Below are 25,986 nucleotides of genomic sequence, written 5' to 3'. Positions count from 1 at the left end.
AACAACTACGATATCTAAAGTTAAATTTATGGGAGAAGTATTTCAGTCATTTGAAATAAAAATTAGAGCTCGACAAGGGGTTGGTTTATCATCTATACTGTCCAAGTGCCTTCTAGAAAAAACTGTAAGGATATGGAATTTGGAACTAAAAATCACATAATTGAACCAATAATTCTAGGAAGGCAAACAAATGAAATTAAGGCAAAAAAAAAACTGTCTCTTGCAGACAATTTCGTAATACTTTCAGAAGTAACAGACGCAGCTAATAAAACAAATCTTCTGAAAGAAATAGCAAATACAACTGGTCTCAAAATTTCTGCTGAAAAAAACATGAAAAAACGTTAAAGATACACCAGAATTCATAGAAACAAAAGTAGGTAAAATACATTTATGGGATACCTCCTAATATCGTTTCGGATCTCTTTTTGCCAGACACAGTGCAGCAACTTGACGTGGCATGGACTCACCTAGCCATTGGAAGTCCCCTGTAAAAAGATTGACCTATGCTACCTCTGTAACCGTCCATAATTCTGACAGTGTTGCCGGTGCAGGATATTGTGCACGAACTGCCCCCCTCGGTTATGGCCGATATACGTTCGATAGGACTCATGTCGGGCGATATGGGTGGCCAAATCATTCGCTTGAATTTTCCGGAACGTTCTTCAAAGGTCGCGAACAGCTGTGGCCCGCTGGCATGGTGCGTTATCATCCACAAAAATTCCATCGTTGTCCGGGAACATGAAGACCGTGAACCACTGCAAATGGTCTCCAGGTAGTCGAAAACAACCATTTCCAGTAATTATTGCTTCAATTTGTCCAGAGGAACCATTCCATTACATGTAAACTCAGTTCACACCATTATGAAGCCAACGCCAGCTTGCACAGTGCCTTGTTGGTAGCTTGTTCAAAAAAATGGTTCAAATGGCTCTGAGCACAATGGGACTTAACATCTGTGATCATCAGTCCCTAGAACTTAGAACAACTTAAACCTAACTAACCTAAGGACATCTCACACATCCATGCGTGAGGCAGGATTCTAACCTGCGACCGTAGCGGTCACGCCTTTCCTGACTGAAGCGCCTAGAACCGCACGGCCACACCGGCCAACTTGCTAGCTTGTGTCGATTACGTCGTGGGGTCTGCGTCACAATCGAATCTTACCATCGGCTCTTACAAACTAAAATCGGGACTCACATGAGCAAGCGAAGGTTATCCAGTCGTCTAAGGTCCAATGGAAATGGTCACGAGCCCTTTTTTCCTTTGAGCCATCAGTCTTCTCATTGGTTTGTTGCGGCCCGCCACGAATTCCTCTCCAGTGCCAACCGCTTCATCTCAGAGTAGCACTTGCAACCTACATTCTCAATTATTTGCTGGATGTATTAAAACCTCTGTCTTCCTCTACAGTTTTTGCCCTCTACAGCTCCCTCCAGTGCCACGGAAGTCATTCCTTAATGTATTAAAAGACGTCCTATATCCTTTCCTTTCTCCTTGTCAATGTTTTCCAGATATTCCTTTCCTCTCTGATTCTGCACAGAACCTCCTCATTCGTTACCTTATCAGTCCATCTAATTTTCAACATTCGTCTGTAGCACCACATGGCAAATGCTTAGATTCTCTTCTGTTGCAGTTTTCCCACAGTCCATGTTTCACTACCTTACATCGGTGTGCTCCAGTCGTATATTCTCAGAAATTTCTCAGATTAATGCTAATGTTTGATACTAGTAGACTTCTCATGGCCAGGAATGTCCTTTTAGCCATTGCTAGTCTGCTTTTCGTGTCCTCCTTGCTCCGTACGGCGTCGGTTATTTTGCGACCTAGGTAGCAGAATTCCTTAACTTCATCTACTACGTGACCATCAATGCCGACGTTAAGTTTCTCGCTGTTCTCATTTCTGCTACGTCTCCTTACTTTCGTCTTCCTTCGATTTGCTCTCAGTCCATATTCTGTACTCATTAGACTGTTCATTCCATTCAGCAGATCACGTTTCTTCACTTTCACTCAGGATAGCAATCATATCATTGATATCCTTTCACCTTGAAATTTAATTCCACTCTTAAACCTTTCTTTCATTTCCAACATTGCTTCTTGGATGTATATATTGATCAGTAGGCCCGAAAGACTACGTCCCTGTCTTACACCCTTTTTTATCCGAGCACTTCGTTCTTGATCGTCCAGTCTTACTATTCCCTCTTGGCTCATGTTGTATGTTACCCGCCTTTTTCTATATGCCGCGCTAGTTAGCTTCGCGGTCTATGGCGTCTTGTCACGGTCCGAGCGGCTCTCCCCGTCGGATGTTCGAGTCCTCCCTCGGACATGGCTGTGTGTGTGTGTGTGTGCGTGTGTGTGTGTGTGTGTGTGTGTGTGTGTGTGTGTGTGTCGTCCTTAGCCTAAGTTAGATTAACTAGTCTGTAAGCTTAGGGACCGATGACCTCAGCAGTTTGATCCCTAACACCTTACCACAAATTTCAATTTTTTCTCCCTATGGCTTATCCCTATTTTTCTCCGAATTTCGAAAATCTTGCACCATTTTACGTTGTCGAATACTTTTTGCAGGTCGACAAATCCTATAAACGTATCTTGATTTTTCTTTAGTATTGCTTGCATTATCAATTGCAACGTCAGAATTACCTCTCTGGTGCCTTTGTCTTTCTTAAAGCCAACCTAATCGTCATCTAACACATCCTCTATTTTCTTTTCTATTCTTCTGCATATTACTCCTGCAAGTAACTGGGATGCATGAGCTGTTAAGCTGATTGTGCTATAATTCCCCCACTTGTTAGCTCTTGCAGTCTTCGGTATTGCGTGGATGATATTTTTCCGAAAGTCTGATGGTATGTCGGAGACTCATACATTTTACACACCACCGTGAATAACCGTTTTGTTGCCACTTCCCCCCCGATGATTTTAGAAATTCTGATGGAATTTTGTCTATCCCTTCTGCCTTATTTGTTCTTACGTCTTCCAACGCTCTCTTAAATTGTGATTCTAATGCTGGATGTACTATCTCTTCAAAATATACTCCTGTTTACTCTTCTATCACATGAGACAAATCTGCCCCCTCATAAATGCCTTCAATGTACTCTTTCCACTTATCCGCTCTCTCCTCCGCATTTAACAGTGGAATTTCCGTTCCTCTCTTAATGTTACCACGTTTGCTTTTAATTTCGTCTTAGCTTCCCCACACTTCCTATGCATTTCATTCCTCAGCGACTTATGTTTCTGTATTCCTGAATTTCCCTTAGCATTTTTTTTTACTTCCTTCTTTCATCGATCAACTGAACTATTTCTCCTGTTATCCATGGTTTCTTCGCAGTTACTTTCTTTGTACTTATGTTATCTTTCCAACTTCCGTGATTGACCTTTTTAGAGACGTCCATTCCTCTTCAACTGTACTGGATACTGAACTATTCCTCATTGCTGTATTTATAGCCTTAGAGAAATTCAAGCATATCTCGTCATTCCTTAGTACTTCCGTATCCCACTTCTTTGCGTTTTGATTCTACCCGACTAATCTCAAAACTTTCAGCCTACTCTTCATCACTACTAAACTGTGATATGAGTCTGAATCTGCGCCTGGGTACACCTTACAAAGCAGTATCTGAATTCGAAATCTCTGCCTGACTAAGATGTAATCTAACTGAAATCGTCTCGTATCACCCGGCCTTTCCAAGAATACCTGCTCCTCTTGTGCCTCTTGAGCAGAGTATTCGCTATTACTAGCTGAAATTTGTTACAGAACTCAGTTAGTCTTTCTCCTCTTTCATTTTTTGTCCCAAGCCCATATTCTCCTGTAACCTTTTCTTCTACTCCTTCCCCTACAACTGTATTCCAGTCCCCCATGAGTATTAGGTTTCCGTCTCCCTTTACGTGCTATATTACGCTTTGAAAATGCTGATGTCTTAGCCATGCCAAATTTCGCCCCACTGTCCTAAAGGATACATTCGTCGTACGTCCCACATTGGTTTCTGCGGTTATTGGAAGAAGTGCTGGTAGTCTGTAAGCACTGACAACTCGACGAAAGTGGCGCTCCTCTCGGTCGTTGAGTGAATGCTTTCGGACAGTGTGTTGCCCGAGGAGACAGGTAATATCTCAAATTCGGTATTCTCGGCACATTCTTGACTCTGTGACTCTCGGAATATTGAAATCCCAAACGATTCCAAAAATGGAATGTGCCACGTGTCAAAGTTTGTTTATTCCCGTCGTGTGGCCTTAAATCTTCTCGCATGAATCGGCTGAACATAGATGACAGCACCGACAATGCACTGCACTGCCCTTTTACATCTAGCGTCCGGAATACTACCGCAGTATATCGCTATCCTACGACTTTTATGACCTCACTGTAGGGCAAATCTTGGAGAAATCGCAATCCAATCATTTTTATGGCCTCAGTGTACAGCGAGTCTTGGAGAAACTACACTACAGAAAGAACTAGAGAAATTTGCATAGGTATAAGAGTTAACAAAATAGACAAAACATACGATTTGACAAGGAATATTTACAACAAGAAATGCATATTTAGGGAAACAAAACTAAAACACTATATCCCTATGGTGCGATCAGATTGTTTATATGGATGTGAACGCATAACGATGAAGTATAAGCTTGACAGAATATAGGTACCTGGAAGACGGATTCTTAGAAACATAATAGCTCCAAAATGAGAAGTAATGAAGATATCTATAAAAATATAGAGAAAATATCAGAAGTAATGGCTAAAGGAATACCTCTACTGAATGAATGAGAGCAGGCCAATGAAACAAATGTTCCTATATTTCTGGAAGAAAAAATCGATAACTGCGTGATTTACAGAAATAAGGTAATAACTAGAAAGAAATAACACCACACAATCTAAAGTAACAGACAGAAACATTTTTGAGAATTAAAAGCGAAATTTAGGAAATTTTCAATACAGAAGAAATAATAAATAGGGAACAACACAGACAGAAGAAAGGAAAAGACAACGTGAGAAGAAGATGGAGGAGTAATAGAAAAATAAGAAACAACAAAAAGCTGGTCAATTCGAAAATGAAAATTAAAACATAAACGTAAGGACAGGAAATATTGTGGGGTTGCAAAAGGGGGGGGGGGGGGGGGGGGTACCGTGTACAAAAATGTTGGTAGCCACTAGTCAATAGTGTCCTCCAGCAGTCAGTAGAGCTGAATTGTGGTCAGGTGAAACCATTTCAGGCAGTCTCCCGTCAACATCACACACATTTCTTTAATGCAGTATGCCGTCCTACAGGAAGGTTTCTTACAACTCATGTTGAATTAGGAAGAAGCATATAATCGCCATGCCATCAATATTCTTTTAATCATCAGTGCTGTTTGAGGCCATCTTCTCATCTTTTTATCTCTATGTACTTAGTATATTTAACACCCTAGAAAATTTGTTCTATTTAATCTTTTGTGTGCTGTTATAGTTTTCCTTCTACTGTTCTGAGTATAAGTTGTGGTGACTGTCTCAACACTTTTTCACTTCTTGTGGTAAGGATCTGTTCTATTCTTCCTACTAATTCTTCATTTTCTGGTATTTCTGTCCAATTGATACCAAATGTTTCCAATTTCTTCTTGTGTTAGTGTCTAATGTTACACTTTTCCGCAGGTATAGTTTAAGGAATTTTTCCCATATTCCAATATTTCATTTTTTTGAAGAAATATTTCCTTACCTTCAACAGTAGGTTTTTATATAGCCTTTATTTTGCCTATCTCACGCTCTGCTAGTCCTGTGATATGAGAATTTCGTTACTTCTTACATTATAAAGCTTTCTATAGCTCTAATGTCTATAAATTTTGTGTCCGAATTTATATGTACTACACTTCAGTAGTTCGTTTTCGCCTTGTTTAACGTAAATGCAAACTAAGTGCTGTGAAGATAGTTCATTTCGTTGAATAGTTTCCGTCAGTGTCCTTAGTTTCCGACAGAAGTCCTATGATGTCAGCAATTGCTTACTAGGGTACCTTTTCCGGCTGCGCTGTTATTTCTGTTCAAAAATTATTTTTCTACCCTTTCGTTCGTACTTCCACGTACACCGACGATAGTAATAAGCCGCAGACGTGCCTAAACGCTTATTCAAGACGAACTTGTTTTTTTCAATCCTCCAATTTTAATATTACCATCCAATGTTGGTAACCGTTCTATATTCACAGTCCCTATTCTTTACTCGTACTTTAGCACGATTGTGAAAATAATTCATAGCTTTGAAACTGTAGATAAATTTATAATAATAATAAAATTTGGCCAATTATATTTCCCTACTTTAATGGGTTACTTGAGCCCTACACCTGGACCAAATATCAATATGCACTACACTGTAGTGTTTTCACAACGCACCCATGTTGTCAAAACGCAGCAAAATACACTACTGGCCATTAAAATTGCTACACCAAGAAGAAATGCAGATGATAAACGGGAATTCATAAGACAAATAGAACTGACATGTGATTACATTTTCACGCAATTTGGGTGCATAGGTCCTGAGAAATCAGTACCCAGAACAACCACCTTTGGTATTAATAACGGCCTTGATGCGCATGGGCATTGAGTCAAACAGAGCTTGGATGGCGTGTACAGGTACAGTTGCCCATGCAGCTTCAACACGATACCACAGTTCATCAAGAGTAGTGACGGGCGTATTGTGACAAGCCAGTTGATCGGCCACCATTGACCAGATATTTTCAATTGGTGAGAGATCTGGATAATGTGCTACCCAGGGCAGCAGTCGAACATTTTCTGTATCCAGAAAGGCCCGTACAGGACCTGCAACATGCGCTCGTGCATTATCCTGCTGAAATGTAAGGTTCGCAGGGATCGAATGAAGGGTAGATTTCAAAATTGTTCAAATGGCTCTGAGCACTATGGGACTCAACTGCTGTGGTCATCAGTCCCCTAGAACTTAGAACTAATTAAACCTAACTAACATAAGGACATCACACACATCCATGCCCGAGGCAGGATTCGAACCTGCGACCGTAGCAGCAGCGCGGCTCCGGACTGGAGCGCCTAGAACCACACGACCACCTCGGCCGGCAATGAAGAGTAGAGCCACGGGTCGTAACACATCTGAAATGTAACGTCCACTGTTCAAAGTGCCGTCAATGCGAACAAAAGGTGACCGAGGCGTGTAACCAATGGCACCCCAAACCATCACACCGAGTGATACGCTAGTATGGCGATGACGAATACACGTTTCCAATGTGCTTTCAACGCGATGTCACCAAACACGGATGCGACCATCATGAGGCTGTAAACAGAACCTGGATTCATCCGAAAAAATGACGTTTTGCCATTCGTGTACCCAGGTTCGTCGTTGAGTACACCGTCGCAGGCGCTCTTGTCTGTGATGCAGCGTCAAGGATAACCGCAGCCATTGTCTCCGAGCTGATAGTCCATGCTGCTGCAAACGTCGTCCAACTGTTCGTGCAGATGGTTGTTGTCTTGCAAACGTCCCCATCTGTTGACTCAGGGATCGAGACGTGGCTGCACGATCCGTTACAGCCATTCGGATAAGATGCCTGTCTTCTTGACTGTTAGTGATACGAGGCCGTTGGGATCCAGCACGGCGTTCTGTATTACCCTCCTGAACCCACCGATTCCATATTCTGCTAACAGTCATTGGATCTCGACCAACGCGAGCAGCAATGTCGCAATACGATAACCGCAATCGCGATAGGCTACCATCCGACCTTTATCAAAGTCGGAAACGTGATGGCACGCATTTCTCCTCCTTGCACGACGCATCACAACAATGTTTCACCAAGCAACGCCGGTCAACTGCTGTTTGTGTATGAGGAGTCGGTTGGAAAATTTCCTCATGTCAGCACGTTGTACGAGTCGGCACCGGCTCCAACCTTGTGTGAATGGTCTGAAAAGTTAATCATTTGCATATCACTGCATCTTCTTTCTGTCGGTTAAATTTCGCGTCTGTAGCACGTCATCTTCGTGGTGTAGCAATTTTAATGGCCAGTAGTGTACCTAAGAATCCTGGACGAAACGGCGTATGAGGGAGAGTCACCTTCTCTGCCCTGAGCGTTAGAACCAGTAGACAGCAGACTGAAACGCAGTAATTGTAGATCGTGCCAGATAGTGACTGCGGCAGCAATAAATGAACAGAATGAGATTTTCACTCTGCAGCGGAGTGTGCGCTGATATGAAACTTCCTGGCAGATTAAAACTGTGTGCCCGACCGAGACTCGAACTCGGGACCTTTGCCTTTGCCTTGCCCGCGAAAGGCAAAGGTCCCGAGTTCGAGTCTCGGTCGGGCACACAGTTTTAATCTGCCAGGAAGTTTCAATAAATGAACAATCTGCCTTGTGGGCTACAGCTACCTGCAACGGACGAGAGCCACAGCCTGTGAGGCTTGAGCAGGAGCACGGCGGCGAAGACTGCGTACAGCAGGCTCTTCTTCCAGCGGTCCAGCCACAGCACGCAGTCCCAGCATCGGAACACGGGGCTGTACTCGTTCCTGCAACAACAACGACGTCGTTCCAGTAAACATCCGTCTGGGCAATATTTTAACAAATGGTTCAAATGGCTCTAAGCACAATGGGACTTAACATCTGAGGTCATCAGTTTCTTGACTTAGAACTACTTAACCTCACCTAACCTAAGGACAACACAAACATCCATGCCTGAGGCAGGATTCGAACCTGCGACCGTAGCAGCAGCGCGGTTCTGGAGTGACGCGCCTAGATCGTGCGGAGATCGTGTGGCGCGGAAGTTTCTGCAAATATTGCAGAGCACGTTGAGTTTTAAGGGCAGTGTGCGGACGAGCACACCTTCCTCTTGCAAGAACGGCAAAAGAACAGGTCGAACAACATTATGCATTGTATCCAAGGTTCTCGGGTGTCCAGCCGGATCCGATCGTCGAAGTTCCACGATATTTCGGCGAAAAACCGTTCCGCCATCATCAGGTGGTTTTCGCCGAAATATCGTGGAACTTTGACAATCGGATCCGGTTGGACACCCAAGAACCTTGGATACCGGGAAAGCCTCAGATCAAACGTTATGCACATACCGAGAGCTGGTTAGCATCCTATCAACAAACACCAAAGGTAAATGAGGTTTGTAGCTTATCGGACTCGATACCGTGGACCTGGGGTGGGGACAAAGTGTCCTGGACGAATGTACTCAAGCGGACACTGCTCAACAGGTCAGTGTCGTATGCGCAAACGACCATCACTTGCCTGCACGCAGAACCTGCTTTCATCGCTGACGACCACAGCGCGCCATTCCATCTTCCAAGTGATCCTCTGACGGCGCCAGTAGAGGAGTGCACGTCTATGCCGTGGTGTGAGTGGAAGGCTAACTAGAAGTGTGCGAGGCCGTAGTCCAGCTTCTAATAATCGGTTAGCAACAGTTCGTGTTGACACATCTCGGCTCACAAGCCCTCTTATTTCTACTGTGGTAGCTGTACGATCTGCACTGCTGCCCTTACAATACGACGATCCTGGAGGGCGCCTTTGCTGCGTGGACGTCCAGAACCTCGTCTACGGGAGTGAGACCTGGTCATTAAGAAAGGCAGGATTTGGTTACGATTGTGGACGGGGCCCGAATCAATTGCTATTGGTTTTAATAAATAATTAAGCCAATAAGGTCGCAAACAGACTTTTAAGGCACGTAACCACAATCACGGCTGAAGGCCTTTAACGCGAAAAATGGCAGTTATTTAAAATTTAACAAATTCCTAAGATACAGACAGCAAAGGTGAGGAAATGTACACTGCCATTACATACACTAACCCCCAGGGCAGGTAACTGGGGCGTTAGCGGCCACAAGACAGAAAAGTACCGCTGGTTGAACATAACAATGTAAGATGCTGGAAATAGTAATTAGAAGCTCAGGAAGGCTTGTCAGATCCACCTTCCACAGGTACTCCACTAGCTGCTTTTCGCCTCGGCGACACTACGAGCAGCAACACGAACCCAAGTCACTGGAGAGTCGCGAGATTTCATAATGGTGGAGGTCGGACTTTAAGGAGATGGGACCTGGATAAACTGACTAAACCAGAGGTTGTACAGGATCAAGTAGGTAAAAAGAGGAGGGCTCGTAGAAGGAATTCTGAATTTAATTGATGAAAGGAGAAAATATAAAAATGCGGTAAATGAAACAGGCAAAAAGGAATACAAACGTCTCAAAAATGAGATCGACAGGAAGTGCAAAATGGCTAAGCAGGGATGTCTGGAGGACAAATGTAAGGATGTAGAGGTTTATCTCACTAGCGGTAAGATAGATACTGCCTACGGGAAAATTAAAGAGACCTTTGGAGAAAAGAGAACCACTTGTATGAATATCAAGAGCTCATATGGAAACACAGATCTAAGCAAAGAAGGGAAAGCAAAACGGTGGAAGGAGTGTATAGAGGGTCTATGCAAGGGAGATGAGGACAATATTATGGAAATGGAAGAGGATGTAGATGAAGATGAAATGGGAGATTGATTCTACGTGAAGAGTCTGACAGAGCACTGAAAGACCTGAGTCGAAACAAGGTCCCGGGAGTAGACAACATTCCATTAGAACTACTGACAGCGTTGGGAGAGCCAGTCATGACAAAACTCTACCATCTGGTGAGAAAGATGTATGACACAGGCGAAATACCCTCAGACTTCAAGAAGAATATAATCATTCCAATCCCAAAGAAAGCAGGTGCTGACAGATGTGAAAATTACCGAACTATCAATTTAATAAGTTACAGCTGCAAAATACTAACGCGAATTCTTTACAGACGAATGGAAAATCTGGTAGAAGCCGACCTCGGGGAAGATCAATTTGGATTCCATAGAAATAATGGAACATGTGAGGCAATACTGACCCTACGACTTATCTTAGAAAATAGATTAAGGAAAGCAAACCTACATTTCTACCATTTGTAGACTTGGAGAAAGCTTTTGACAATGTTGACCGGAATACTCTCTTTCAAATTCTGAAGGTGGCAGGGGTAAAATACAGGGAGCGAAATACTATTTACAATTTGTACAGAAACCAGATGGCAGTTATAAAAGTCGAGGGACATGAAAGAGAAGCAGGGGTTGGGAAGGGAGTGAGACAGTGTTGTAGCCTCCCCTCAATGTTATTCAATCTTTATATTGAGCAAGCAGTAAAGGAAACAAAAAGAATAATTCGGAGTAGGTATCAAAATCCATGGAGAAGAAATAAAAACTTTGAGGTTCGCCGATGACATTGTAATTCTGTCAGAGACAGCAAGGGACTTGGAAGAGCAGTTGAACGGAATGGACAGTGTCTTGAAAGGAGGATATAAGATGAACATCAACAAAAGCAAAACGAGGGTAATGGAATGTAGTCGAATTAAGTCGTGTTATGCTGAGCGAATTAGATTAGGAAATAAGACACTTAAAGTAGTAAAGGAGTTTTGCTATTTGGGAAGCAAACCAACTGACGATGGTCGAAGTAGAGAGGATATAAAATGTAGACTTGCAATGGCAAGGCAAGCGTTTCTGAAGAAGAGAAATTTGTTAACATCGAGTATAGATTTAAGTGTCAAGAAGCCGTTTCTGAAAGTATTTGTATGGAGTGTAGCCATGTATGGAAGTGAAAGATGGACGATAAATAGTTTGGACGAGAAGAGAATAGAAGCTTTCGAAATGTGGTGCTATAGAATAATGCTGAAGATTAGATGGGTAGATCACATAACTAATGAGGATGTGTTGAACAGAACTGAGGAGAAGAGGACTTTGTGGCACAACTTGACTAGAAGAAGGGATCGGTTGGTAGGACATGTTCTGAGGCATCAAGGGATCACCAATTTAGTATTGGAGGGCAGCGTGGAGGATAAAAATCGTATAGGGAGACCAAGAGATGAATACACTAAGCAAATTCAGAATGATGTAGGTTGCAGTAGGTACTGGGAGATGAATAAGCTTGCACAGCATAGAGTAGCATGGAGAGCTGCATCGAAGCAGTCTCAGGACTGAAGACCACAACAACAACAACGGAGGTTTCTCTACGCGAATTGCAATGCACTCAACTTAAACATGCAGGATCCAGTTTCGACGAGGTCGTGCACCCCTGTGACCACTGCCTTTCGATCCAGCAGTCCATACACGCCGCGTGTCTCGCTTTGTGCGGACCTCGCTACTCCTGTTCCCCAACCGAACTCCACACTCACACCACACGGAAGAAGCACCAGGTCGCCCCACAGATAGTGCAGCAGAACTACATATCGATAAGTTCCGCTGCTGCCACTAGCGGACAGGCAACGCTTACGAAACCGAGTGGCGCCAGTGAACACGGTAAGTAGACAAACAACACAACCATGCCTACTAAACGATATGGTCTGGCAAAAACCTACACACGGCACCAACGCGAGCCGCAGCACGGCTCAGGGAGAGATAATGTTCACGTGACTTATGACAACGTTCCATTTTTATCATTTATTTTCGACCTGTCGTAATGTCCGACCATCATATAGCACACCTTTCTCTCAGGATTGGGTACAGGTATCGTATGGAACTTAGTATCACTTGCTAAGGCATCCGATCCCTCCATTCTGTACAAAATAGAGGCTTCCAAGTCAGTTAGTCTCCGTGGCATGGATGGGTGCTTGCTTCACGCGTTTGCCATTTGTCTGTGAGCATTCCCTGCTACACGGTGGGCACTGATGGCGCTCTGCTAGCCGTGTGCCACTACGCTATCAGTTGGAGGGCGACGTTGAAAGTATTCTTAACATATTAACTGCCCACCTGGTGGCATATGGCCTATCGGATCCAAATCGACGTCCTCTAATTATTTTTTGTGTCACTATATAAAGGGTATGTGACTAATTGGACTTGTGGAGAATTACACGAGAAGAACTATGGTACACTTCGTTCGAGAACAGCCTGATTCATTCTCCAGTTGTGACCGATGTTTCTTATTAACGGTTGACGTGATAACTGACGGCGATAACGCAAGCCTAACACATTGAGATGTCCCTGATATATGGAAGAGAAGCACCAGTTTCATCACAGAGGTTTTCAGTGAACTCCACCTAGTCAGAACTTCTCAAGAAATTCCGTAAAACGGGCTTTGTCGCAGGCCGAAAGCTGGACGATCGAAAACGGCTACGTATGAGGCAACGTCAATTGCTGTTCTGACATTATATAAGGGAAATTGGCATGACATAGCTGTTTTGTGGGTTGAAATAATTCAACAGTTGCACTTGAAAATTTGTGCCTGACTGGAAATCGAACCGAGATACTCCGCTTCTCTGGAACGATTGCCTTAACCCCCTCGGCCACCCAGACAAGCTTGATGTTGACCTCTGCTCCCTACTGATGTTGTGACCCGTTCATTTTCCCCATTTCTAGCAGCCTAGCTGTATTCCCGCAAGGGGACGAACGGTAATATGCATTTGCATTGAAATAGTCATGCCCGACGAGGTGTATGTATACGACTATACAGACATGTCCGAAAGAACGTACACATATACATATAATTGTATCAGTTAGTAAGACTTCAGAGCGGTGTACTTGCAGTATCTCGCAGGACACTTGGTTCAGCCGAATATCAATAATGAAAATTTTGGCCGCACATAAATGGCACCTTAACAAAATTCAAAAGTTACAACATCTCACTGGAGACAACCCAGATGGTCGTGTTTAGTTCGCAGATTGGGTAACAGCCAACATGGACGGAAACCCGTCTTTCCCCTGTGATGTACTCTATAAGGATTAAATTAACTTCTATGTGAACGCAGAGGTAAATAAACAGTCACAGCTACTAGTTAGATGTCAACCCTCGCTTGATGGATCAAAGGTGGTTGTTGCATCTAAAGTGACTGTTTCACGTGGATTGTGGGATCCACTTATTCTTGGCTCTTCTTAATTTAGAGTATATTAAGAGCTGTGTTAGAGGAAGGCTTGCTGTCGTCGCTTCTGGCTGAAAACGAAGCACTTCTAATTTTCTTTCAGCTTGATGGTACCCACGTCATTATAGGTTAGTGGTCCGGGTATACCTGGATATCTAGTTTCCGCGGAGATGGATAGGTCGCAGAAGCCGGTGGAACGGTCGCCATATTCCCTAGCTTGAAATCCATTAGATTGCTCTCTGTGGGAATATGTTAAGGGAACTGTGCACGCCACAGGAGAGCGTTGTTGATACTTATGCTCGCATTCCGGTACATGTATTGGTCAAATTCCGCTAGGAGTGGCTGAATCGGATAACAACAACCTTACGGTGTCCTGGACGTTCCTGCTACGCACAACTGTGACGCCTTGGACCCAGCTTTGACCAATATCCGTTTGTTGGTGTTGTATCGGTAATCACTGATCACGTTGACAATCCAATATATTCGATGCCTCATGGATTTGATGCCACAATGCATAGCTAAGTAATCAGGCAAAAATCTCTAATTGAATATAGCGCGATTATTCTTCACGCAAAACCGCATCGAATTTCCGCCATGCCGGCACAGATTAATGTAGTTTCTTTCGTCAGTTTCCCGCTTGGATGATAATAACATCAGAATTTCTTGATGACTCAGTTTCGTTTATAGAAAATTAATGTGCTTCTCCTGGCCACGGAGAAGAAGTAAAAGATTTGTGTGCCTTTTGGTTCAGTACGCGCGAAAGATCATGAAACACGCAACATATGCGACGTTAACGTCGGTTTTTGAATATGCAATGCAGGCTTCCTAAGCGCTCACTTTCTTCCAAACCGATATTTAAAGGAAAAGCAATACTTTTCTCCTTTTTTTTGGCTGCAAGAGCGTGTGCAATTAATTACCGCCCGAGGGTTTCACAGTACTGCAATCAAACCGAATCAGTGAGTAATGGAGGAATATGAAGGAGCTAAAATGTAAAATTTGCTCTCAAGACGTCAGGTTAGCTTTTAAAAGCAGACTCAAGTGCTAAGACTTTTTATGAATCTAGAGGATGGAAATTAAAAAGCATTTTATTTCTCTTTTTACCTGTAAATTCTCAACGAAAGGATCTTTTAAAAGGCAAACACACTTTAATGAAAATGTTAAAGCAAACTTGAAGCCCGTTTGCTCTGATGATATTAATACCGAAGTACTTGTGTGTAAAGCGCTAGGTCAGTTTAAGTTTATGATTGCTTCTGTTTTTATGTGTCTTTAATATAAATTGTATTTCTTTGAAAAATATTTAGACATTCAGCTTATTAAGTATTTTTCCGTTGGTTTTCTTTATTATACTTCGGAGCCAATAATAGCGCTACAAAGGAGGAACAATGCCAACAACTTCTTCACAGACTTCGCTCTTCTGTTCAATTTTTTATGAAAATCTTATGAAGCAGCATTATGAAACGAGCATTACACACTTACCAGCCAGAACATTATTACCACCGACGTACTATCGACATAAAGCCTTCCAGGCGATATAAGCGCCACCTGGCGAGGAATGACTGCTAGACATACGCACGCTGTATGTAGTACACTACTGGCCATTAAAATTGCTACACCACGAACATGACGTGCTACGACGCGAAATTTAACCGACACGAAGAAGATGCTGTGATATGCAAATCATTAGCTTTTCAGAGCATTCACAAAACGTTGGCGCCGGTGGCGACACCTACAACGTGCTGACATGAGGAAAGTTTCCAATCGTTTTCAAATACACAAACAGCAGTTGACCGGGATTGCCTGGTAAAACGTTGTTGTGATGGCTCATGTAAGGAGGAGAATTGCTTACCATCACGTTTCCGAGTTTGATAAAGGCCGGATTGTAGCCTATCGCGATTGCGGTTTATAGTATCGCGACATTGCTGCTCGCGTTGGTCGAGATCCAATGACTGTTAGCAGAATATGGAATCGGTGGGCTCAGGAGGGTAATACGGAACGCCGTGCTGGATCCCAACGGCCTTGTATCACTAGCAGTCGAGATGAAAGCATCTTATCCGCATGGCTGTAACGGCTCGTGCAGCCACGTCTCGATCCCTGAGTCAACAGATGGGGATGTTTGCAAGACAACAACCATCTGCACGAACAGTTGGACGACGTTTGCAGCAGCATGGACTATCGGCTGACGAACCTGGGTGCACAATTGGCACGAATGGCAAAACGTCATTTTTTCGGATGAATCCAGCTTCTGTTTACAGCATCATGATGGTCGCATCCGTGTTTGGCGACATCGCGGTGAACGCACATTGAAAGCTTGTATTCGTCATCGCCATAATGGCGTATCACTCGGCGTGATGGTATGGGGAGCCATTGGTTACTCGTCTCCGTCACCTCTTATTCACATTGACGGCATTTTGAACAGTGGACGTTACATTTCAGATGTGTTACGACCCGTGGCTCTACCCTTCATTCGATACCTGCGAAATCCTACATTTCAGCAGGATAATGCACGACCTCATGTTGCAGGTCCTGTACGGGCCTTTCTGGATACAGAAAATGTTCGACTGCTGCCCTGACCAGCACATTCTCCAGATCTGTCACCAATTGAAAATGTCTGGTCAATGGTGGCCGAGCAACTGGCTCGTCACAATAAGTCAGTCACTACTCTTGATGAACTGTGGTATCGTGTTGAAGCTGCATGGGCAGCTGTACCTATACACGCCATCCAAGCTCTGTTTGACTCAATGCCCAGGTGTATCAAGGCCATTATTACGGCCAGAGGTGGTTGTTCTTGGTACTGATTTCTCAGGATCTATGCACCCAAATTGCGTGAAAATGTAATCACATGTCAGTTCTAGTATAATATATTTGTCTAATGAATACCCGGTTATCATCTGCATTTCTTCTTGGTGTACTAATTTTAATGGCCAGTAGTGTAGTACCAAGTGAACGTGCTGTCGATGTGTAGATTGGGGAAGGCCCGCGATCTATCTTAGTTTGACCGAGGGCAGATTGTGATGGCACAGAGGCTTGGCACGAGCACTTCGGAAACTGCACAACGTGTCGGGTGTTCGAGGAGTGCTGTGGTGAGTGTCTTCAACACATGGCGAAACCAAGGTGAAATCACGTCCAGACGTCGTGGAGTTGTGCAGCCACCAATCGTTACAGATGTCGAACGTCGTAGCCTGTCCAGACTGGTAAAGCATAACAAGTGGCGAATTGTGGTGGAACTAACATCAAACTTTAATGCTGGGGAGAGTAGAAGTGGGTGTGAACACACAGTGCACCGATCACTCCTAACGATGGGCCTCAACAGCCGACGACCCATGCATGTGCCAATGTTAACGCTACGGAAATGGGAACTACGGCTGAAATGGGCACGTGACTATCGGCATTGGACGTTAGCGCAGTGGCAGAGCGTTGCGTGGTCTGATGAATCCGGATACCTTCTTCATCATGCCGAAGGGAGGGCGCGAAATTGTCTTTTTTCATGGTTCCATGACACCTCTACTGTGCGCAGAGACAAGCTGACGGCGGCTCCTCTGTTCCCTGGGGAACATTTACGTTTGCATCCGTGGGTTCAGCGGACTTCGTGCAAAGCACTACGACGGCTAAGGAGTATCACACACTGGTTGCAGTCCGCGTACACACCGCCATAACGATCATGTTTTCCGAAGGCGGTAGCATTTTCAACAAGTTAATGCGCGAAGTCACAAGGCCAGGAGTGTGTTGGAGTTGTTCGAGGAATGCAGTGGCGAGTTCCGGTTGATGTGCTTGTCCCCCAGATAGCCATATCTGAACCCCATCGAGCACATCTGGGATGTGACTGAACGTGGCGTCATAATTCATCGGCCCCCTCCCAGGAATTACGAGAATGAGAGACTCATGTCTGCAGATGTGTACCAAATTCCTCCAGCGACCTACTAAGGCCTCATTGCTTCCTTACAAACATGTATCGCCGCTGTTATCCGTGCCAAAGGTGGACATACAGGCTATTAGGTAGGTGGTAATAATGTTCATTCTGATCAGTGTATATCATGTCAACAGTTTCACCGTATGTGACTACTTCACGACAACGATGCGTATTTAAGAGGCATGATGCGAAAACATGATAAGAAATTAACTTTTCATAACCGGGATTCATAGTCATGTGAAATTATTTGAAAGCCAGTGACTGTAAACTTTTTATTTCCACTATCACAATTTCGGCCTTAGGCCACTATCAAGTGCAGATGTTTTGGCTTTAGGTATAGACATGGCTTAAAGCCAAAACATCTGCACTTCATAATAGCCTAAGGCCGAAATTGCACTAGTGGAAATAAAAAGTGTAAGAGTCACTGGCATGAATATGATGTCTTTCAAAATGATAAGAAATGTACTCCAGATTTTCCGATAGTGTAATGTCTATATTCGGAGATTATACAATGATAGATGTACTTTGATTAAAAGAAGGGCAACAATATTACAAGTTTGGGTGCCGTTGAGAATGAGATCGTTAAAGACTTTTAAGAAGCGCAATTAAATCTGCCACGGTCTTTCTAAACGAGCCACCCCACTATTCAGTAAGAGTGAATTAGGAGAATCGGGAAAAACATCAGGAAGGTCGGATGAATATTCCTGCGAAGCCCTAAATCACTGCTTCTCTTTGCTCGGGATAATTCTATGAACTGAGTCACAGTATATTCTTTCCTTCGTTTCGCATAGCTTATTGGAAAGGGTAAATTCAAAACATAATATCCACAGAAACATAAGGTATACTAATAAACTTCCACAAACTAACAGAATGGCGTTACACTGTTACACCTACATAGTCAGGTATAGTGCAAAACTATTTCAGAACTTGAAGTTACGTATGCGTTCACGCCAAGTGAAGTGAGATGTGAAGATAAGGGAGGTAGATGGACGTGGATGTTTCGAATTAGGCATGCTGGAATTCGTATGAAGTGGTTTACGGATGCCACAGAAATACACTCCTGGAAATTGAAATAAGAACACCGTGAATTCATTGTCCCAGGAAGGGGAAACTTTATTGACACATTCCTGGGGTCAGATACATCACATGATCACACCGACAGAACCACAGGCACATAGACACAGGCAACAGAGCATGCACAATGTCGGCACTAGTACAGTGTATATCCACCTTTCGCAGCAATGCAGGCTGCTATTCTCCCATGGAGACGATCGTAGAGATGCTGGATGTAGTCCTGTGGAACGACTTGCCATGCCATTTCCACCTGGCGCCTCAGTTGGACCAGCGTCCGTGCTGGACGTGCAGACCGCGTGAGACGACGCTTCATCCAGTCCCAAACATGCTCAATGGGGGACAGATCCGGAGATCTTGCTGGCCAGGGTAGTTGACTTACACCTTCTAGAGCACGTTGGGTGGCACGGGATACATGCGGACGTGCATTGTCCTGTTGGAACAGCAAGTTCCCTTGCCGGTCTAGGAATGGTAGAACGATGGGTTCGATGACGGTTTGGATGTACCGTGCACTATTCAGTGTCCCCTCGACAATCACCAGTGGTGTACGGCCAGTGTAGGAGATCGCTCCCCACATCATGATGCCGGGTGTTGGCCCTGTGTGCCTCGGTCGTATGCAGTCCTGATTGTGGCGCTCACCTGCACGGCGCCAAACACGCATACGACCATCATTGGCACCAAGGCAGAAGCGACTCTCATCGCTGAAGACGACACGTCTCCATTCGTCCCTCCATTCACGCCTGTCGCGACACCACTGGAGGCAGGCTGCACGATGTTGGGGCGTGAGCGGAAGACGGCCTAACGGTGTGCGGGACCGTAGCCCAGCTTCATGGAGACGGTTGCGAATGGTCCTCGCCAATACCCCAGGAGCAACAGTGTCCCTAATTTGCTGGGAAGTGGCGGTGCGGTCCCCTACGGCACTGCGTAGGATCCTACGGTCTTGGCGTGCATCCGTGCGTCGCTGCGGTCCGGTCCCAGGTCGACGGGCACGTGCACCTTCCGCCGACCACTGGCGAACATCGATGTACTGTGGAGACCTCACGCCCCACGTGTTGAGCAATTCGGCGGTACGTCCACCCGGCCTCCCGCTTGCCCACTATACGCCCTCGCTCAAAGTCCGTCAACTGCACATACGGTTCACGTCCACGCTGTCGCGGCATGCTACCAGTGTTAAAGACTGCGATGGAGCTCCGTATGCCACGGCAAACTGGCTGACACTGACGGCGGCGGTGCACAAATGCTGCGCAGCTAGCGCCATTCGACGGCCAACACCGCGGTTCCTGGTGTGTCCGCTGTGCCGTGCGTGTGATCATTGCTTGTACAGCCCTCTCGCAGTGTCCGGAGCAAGTATGGTGGGTCTGACACACCGGTGTCAATGTGTTCTTTTTTCCATTTCCAGGAGTGTAGGAAGGTCTGTCAGATAGCCGAGTCCTGGTTCTCGCAAATTCAATTCCCGTGTTTACAGCGCTATGTATCTCTATGTGACACGCGTTTTCACAACAAAAAGATATAGGCAAAGAGCCAAAAATTGGGAAAAATATTTAGTATCTAATTTAAACCATTTTAGTGAATATAACAACTGTCGACAGTTATTCACCTACAGGAGACATCATGATAATTGCGAGGACAGGCTTAACTACTGGTCGACTTAAAAAAAAGACAAAAACTGGCAGAAAGTCAGAGCTTTTTAAGCTCCTAAAGAATCTGAAAACAAAGGTTGAGCTTTTTAAACAAAGTTCCGCCATTTGACTGTAGACATCGTTTATTCTACTGTATAAACATGATTTCAGCCTTCGGCCATTTTCAGTTACCACAATTCGGAATGTGATCAGATTTCTATAAATGTAGTCATCATCGAAATATCGAATAATATTATTCCGACGATGACTTCGTTTATACAAGACTAATCATGCACAACATTGTTATGCTTGAAAATGGCCGAATGCCGAAATTATGAATGTGCAATAGAATAAACAATCAATACAGTCAAATGGCGGAACTTTGGTTTACAAAGTATTATGTGACTGTGCCCCCAAACCACATTGTTTTAGCTGACGAGTGAAGGTGCGATAGGATGTTCATCAAACTAGGAACGTGTGTTGTGCAGACATAGACCCAAACCGATGTACGAGGAACTCCTCCAGAATATCACAGAGCCACATCCATCACACGGCGGGTTGAACACTGGGCGGGGGGGAGGGGGGGGGGGGCGTTGGTGCACTAGACGCCTCGGATCATTTGAAAGAGGTAGAGTCGTGACTCGTCGGACCACACTACACGCCACTGTCCACTTTCTGTGTTGTTTGGCCCATTGGAGACGTGCACCCTTATGTGGAGCTGCGGCAAACGGCGTTTCCTGAAGTGCTCGATACCAAATGTACGTTGCATGCAGTTGCTTTCACAATCTTCACTGTGAAACTGGTTAGAGGAACCTGCATTCTCCGACGGTAGCAGTTCCTGTACGGTTTGAAACAGATTGCCACTGGCAAAGAGTGACACTCGACTCCGGTCCCTAATGATTAGAATATTTTGACCACCACTGTTCTTATTTTGTGTTACACGTGCTACAATTTTCCTGGTAGACATTTTGAACAATCTGTGTTAGTAAAAATCGGGCAACGTCAGTCGTGGCGTGGTTATGGGCACATCCAAGCACGATAGCTCCTAAATCTAACCTCCATCTCGCGCTAATTTCATACAACCGAATGGCACCTACAATAATTTCACCGTCGTGAATTACGTCAGAGAGGTTCACTAACAAATGACGTAATTAGAACCAACTTTTCATAGCGTTTCCTGACCTTGCAGTTTGGTGGTTCATTCAGAGCTTTCGATGACTTTCACAGCCATAATCATCAGCGCTAAATTTATTTACGTTTATATACATTTTAATTAGTGAGTCGTGCTTCGGCACTTGTTTGCGCCGTTGACAGGTTGGCGCCGTGTATTCGGATTGTGACCTCTAGTTTTCTTAGTGCGTTCACTGGCGCCACTACGTTTGCTCGCTTTGTCTGTCTATGAGTGGCAGCAGCGGCTTTTATCGATACCGAGTACTGTGGTACTATCTATGGAGCGATCTCTAGTATTTCCGGGTCGTCGTGTGTCGGGGTTCGGTTGAGACGGAGGACCAGTGAGGTCTGGAGGACCAGTGACGTCCGCACAGCCCCAGGACTCGCCGGAACAGCTGGCAATACATGAACTACTCGATAGAAGGATGTGGTCGCGAGAGTGCACGACCACGTCAAGGACCGGATTCAGCCAGTTTAAGTTGAATGGATCATTAAATCCGAGTAGTGAAACTGCCACCATTGTGTGTGTGTCCGTCCGCCGAAGTGATCTCATGGTAACAAGCTGTTAATTGGCGATTCATACTGGGACGATTATTTTTGTGTTTGAACATGTTCTCTTGTATAATATTTGTCGTTTTACGACGTCAATAGAGTAGTCCGCTCGTCTGCCTGGCATGGGTTATTCTATCGTGTATTGGGCTTCGGACGTTAGGTAGATTTTGCGAGAGTGTTGGTCTTGCATTTAACTGTCACTGGTTTGAGCTGCCGTTCTGTTAACTGAGTATAACACTGGGCTGCCTGTCTCACCTTACTTACTTTTGAGGGACTTTTCCAGTCGATCCTTGGAGTACTGTCTGTGGACCACTCCCTTCTTCATTTCGTCTTATTGTGTCAATTGTTTAAAAAAGAATATTTTGTTTAAATCATTCCTATTGCTTGCGGACTTCAGCCGACAAATAATTCGAATTCTTCTTAATAAGGCCGTCAGCCGTCAGTGCAGCTCGTGTTACCAAATTTTTTTAATTTGGTTGTTTTAAAAACTTTTTGGTATTTTTAACGTGTAATTGTCTTCCTCATTTGTAATTCAGGCCTTCAGCTGTTAATTGTGCTGAAGTATTGCTTGTGGCCTTCAGCTAACAAATTATTTGAATTCTTTCTTAATAAGGCCATCAGCCGTCAGTGTAGCTTGTGTTACAGTCAATTTTTTTAAAAAATGATTGTTTTTAAAAATTTATTTCCTTAAATAACGTGTACGTGTTTACTGTGCAACCAACAGTAGCTGCTTAGGCCCCGTCCACACCTTTTCCTGCCTTCCCTAAGTACCACTTTTCAATTAGTTATTTATTTGTCTGTTACAGATTTTGTTAAAAATATTATTTTGACGAAGATCACAAAACTGATACTTGGTTTGAAGCGTTTGAACCGTCATCTTCCGATATGGAAATTTTAATAAGATTACAAGTAAAAACTATTTCGGAATATAACGGCACTGACCAAAAACAATTGTGCAAAAGCTGTTAAGAGTGCATTCCAGAATACAAACTGCGGCACTTGGTCATTATAGTTCTAACATCCTTAAGGAACTGACACTGCAGATAATGTAAACACATATGGATAGGATCAAAAGTCAGTAACACGAAACTACTTGCACCGACTTTATAATGAAAAACAGACGTATTTACAGCACACACATGAGAAACACCTTCTGTCGTACATGCATCGAGATACGGTCATGATGCCCGACACAGTATCAAAGTTAACGGCATCAGAATAGCAGCCACAATGCCTGATTCTGTGTACATAGGCTCGCAAGTATGAGTATATTGCACAAGCGTCTTTGTCGTATATGACATGCGGTACGGTCATCATGCCCGTCCAAGGTGTCAGCCAACGTTTACCGGATCAGAGTAGCAAACAGACTGACTAATATTTTGTATCTGGGCTCACACCTTAACAAAACGGCCACCAGGTGACAGTACAATGTAATGAAGTGGAGTGCAATAATTAAAAAAGAGACATATTAAAATAGTAATTTAAAACAACTGATAACCAGTAGTTAGAGCTATAAAATACTACTAATTAACTTAACAAAAATCGATCCTCAGTGAGTACATAAAGCTGGCGTGTGACCTGTGCGCCGACGTAGTGCGGCGCCACGCGAACGCTCTCAAGTTCCGATACTATGACAAACGCACAGGGACTGTCGCGGTCGATCATGCTGGTTTTGGCCCCCGTACATTGCGGGTTTTCCAATTCCCATTTGAGCTATCGTCGGACTTGTGGTGGCCGCCTTTAAACCTTACGGCAACGTCGTCAGTCACGTTGGTGAAACATGGAAGACGTTCGAAGCATACCGTGTTCACAATAGTGTCCCTCAGATAAAAACTCAATTTCGCAAACACGTGCCTTCCTACTCGGTTATTATCTGCTGCAGGAATATGGTCATGCACGATGGCCAGCCCCGCACCTGTTCAGATTGTGGCCGGGAGGGCCATGTAAGTTCTGCATGTCTCCGACGTAGACTGGTTCAGATGCCGATCGGAGACGTCCCTCTTCTTGCGGCGCCCACTGTGTTACCTCTATCTTACGCGACTGCGGCGGTGCTGCCTGCTACGCCCTCTCTTACTCAGTCGGTACCAGCGTCGACTCCTCTCGACGACGCAATGGACCTTTTGCCTGTCCCTCGCGCACTCCTGCCGGAGACAGTACAAATGGACAATGACCGTCTGCAGGCACAGCTCTCTGTCCCGACCCCAAGGTTGTTGATCATGGAGCTGTACCAACCTCAGCTTTTCTTCCATCCGGCCACATGTCGGACGGTAGCCGCCCGCCATCCGAACATCCGACACGGAACAGCATGTTAGGAAGCAACAGTCCCTGAGGAAACGGAAGAGACAAGCCCGTACCCCTTCTGATGACTGCCTCCGTTGTATGTGCACACAGAATGACGACCCTGCCACTCATGGTGCGCTGTCCTCTGACGCCCTGACACCTGACGACGCGACGTCCTTCCTCGCCTCCATCTCCAGTCGGCGTCCACCTCCAGACACCGACAGTCCCCTCGCCTGTGCCTGATGCGGTTGCCTCCCTTTCTGTGTCTGTCGCGACATGAGAGCGGCATCTCTGATAGTATTCCACTGAAGCGGTAAATGGCAACAGACGGTGGGCAGTAAGGTTTAGTCAGGAGACCTGTCCCTGCCGACAACAACCACAGCGTTCAATGTTTACAACAGTGTTTCGCCGTTTGTCGGAGATAGGGTCAAATCAGGAAGAAGGAAATCATGAAGGGCGTACCCGAAATTTTCGGACAGAAGACTTGGAGGAAAATGTGATTAACACTGTGTTTCAAAATGGTTAAAATGGCTCTGAGCACTATGGAACTTAACATCTGAGGTCATCCGTCCCCTAGAACTTGGAACTACTTAAACCTAACTAATGTAAGGACATCACACACATCCATGCCCGAGGCAGGATTCGAACCTGCGACGGTAGCGGTTACTGCCCTTATCACTCACAGTGTGTGCAGGGCTTACTAGCGACAGATTTTCCACGTCAGAAGCAGTTTTGTCACTGGTTTCTTGACCTGGCAACCACGATTCCACGATTTGTGCCTTCTATCCTGTTCGCAGATGAAGCCACCTTTATGCGGAATGGTACCTTCGACTTTCATAAAAGTCATATGTGGTGGGATAGTATGCAGAACTCACGTGGTATGGTGACACCGAATCATCAGGATCTGTGAAGCCGGAATGTGTGGGCCGGAAGAATCGGTGACCGTATTTTGGGCCAGTCTGTCTTCCACGTCGCCTAACAGGCCGGATCTATCGGCCTTTCTTGCGCGTGACTTTGCCTCCCCTGCTGGAAGAATTGCCATTGGTGAATTGAAGGGTTATGTGGCTGTTGCACGATGTTGCATGGGAACATTTCAAAATTATCGTGTATTTAGAGCCAATTCCAGATGTGCAGATACTGGAGCAACGTATTCATGCTGCCTTTAACACTGTTCGGATGTAGCGTGCCCGATATTTGTGTGTGAGGCAGAAAATGCTTCGGCACGTACACGCATGTGTTGAGGCAGACACATGGAAACCATTTTCGACACATACTGTCTCCTGGGAGGAGACCGACATCTCCAGCGATATAGACTCAAATCACAATTCAGTAGTGATGAAGAGTAGACTGAAATTAATAGATAAGTCAGGAAGAATCAATAAGCAAAGAAGTACTAAGGAATGAATAAATCCACTTGAAGTTCTCTATGGCTATAGATACTGTGATAAGGAACAGCTTAGTAGGCAGTTCAGTTGAAGAGGAATGAAAAGGGAAATTCAGGAGACTACAAAAATACGAGTTGGTGAGGAATGAAGTGAACAGGCAGAAATGGCTGCGTGAAAATTGCCAAAAATCTCGAAAAAGG

General features: G+C 44.7%; 1 protein-coding gene across 1 annotated transcript in view; it reads right to left on the bottom strand.

The window, feature by feature from the left end:
* LOC126415407 (uncharacterized) overlaps window positions 1-25,986 on the bottom strand; it is a 514,961-nt gene that overhangs the window by 45,965 nt on the left and 443,010 nt on the right. Inside the window, exon 4 of the mRNA XM_050083429.1 lies at window positions 8,326-8,462. Coding sequence (XP_049939386.1) covers window positions 8,326-8,462 — 137 coding nt within the window. The remainder of the gene's footprint in view (window positions 1-8,325; window positions 8,463-25,986) is intronic.

Source organism: Schistocerca serialis, chromosome 1, assembly GCF_023864345.2.
Source record: "Schistocerca serialis cubense isolate TAMUIC-IGC-003099 chromosome 1, iqSchSeri2.2, whole genome shotgun sequence".
Classification (NCBI taxonomy): domain Eukaryota; kingdom Metazoa; phylum Arthropoda; class Insecta; order Orthoptera; family Acrididae; genus Schistocerca; species Schistocerca serialis.
This window is presented reverse-complemented; position numbering and strand designations above follow the sequence as displayed.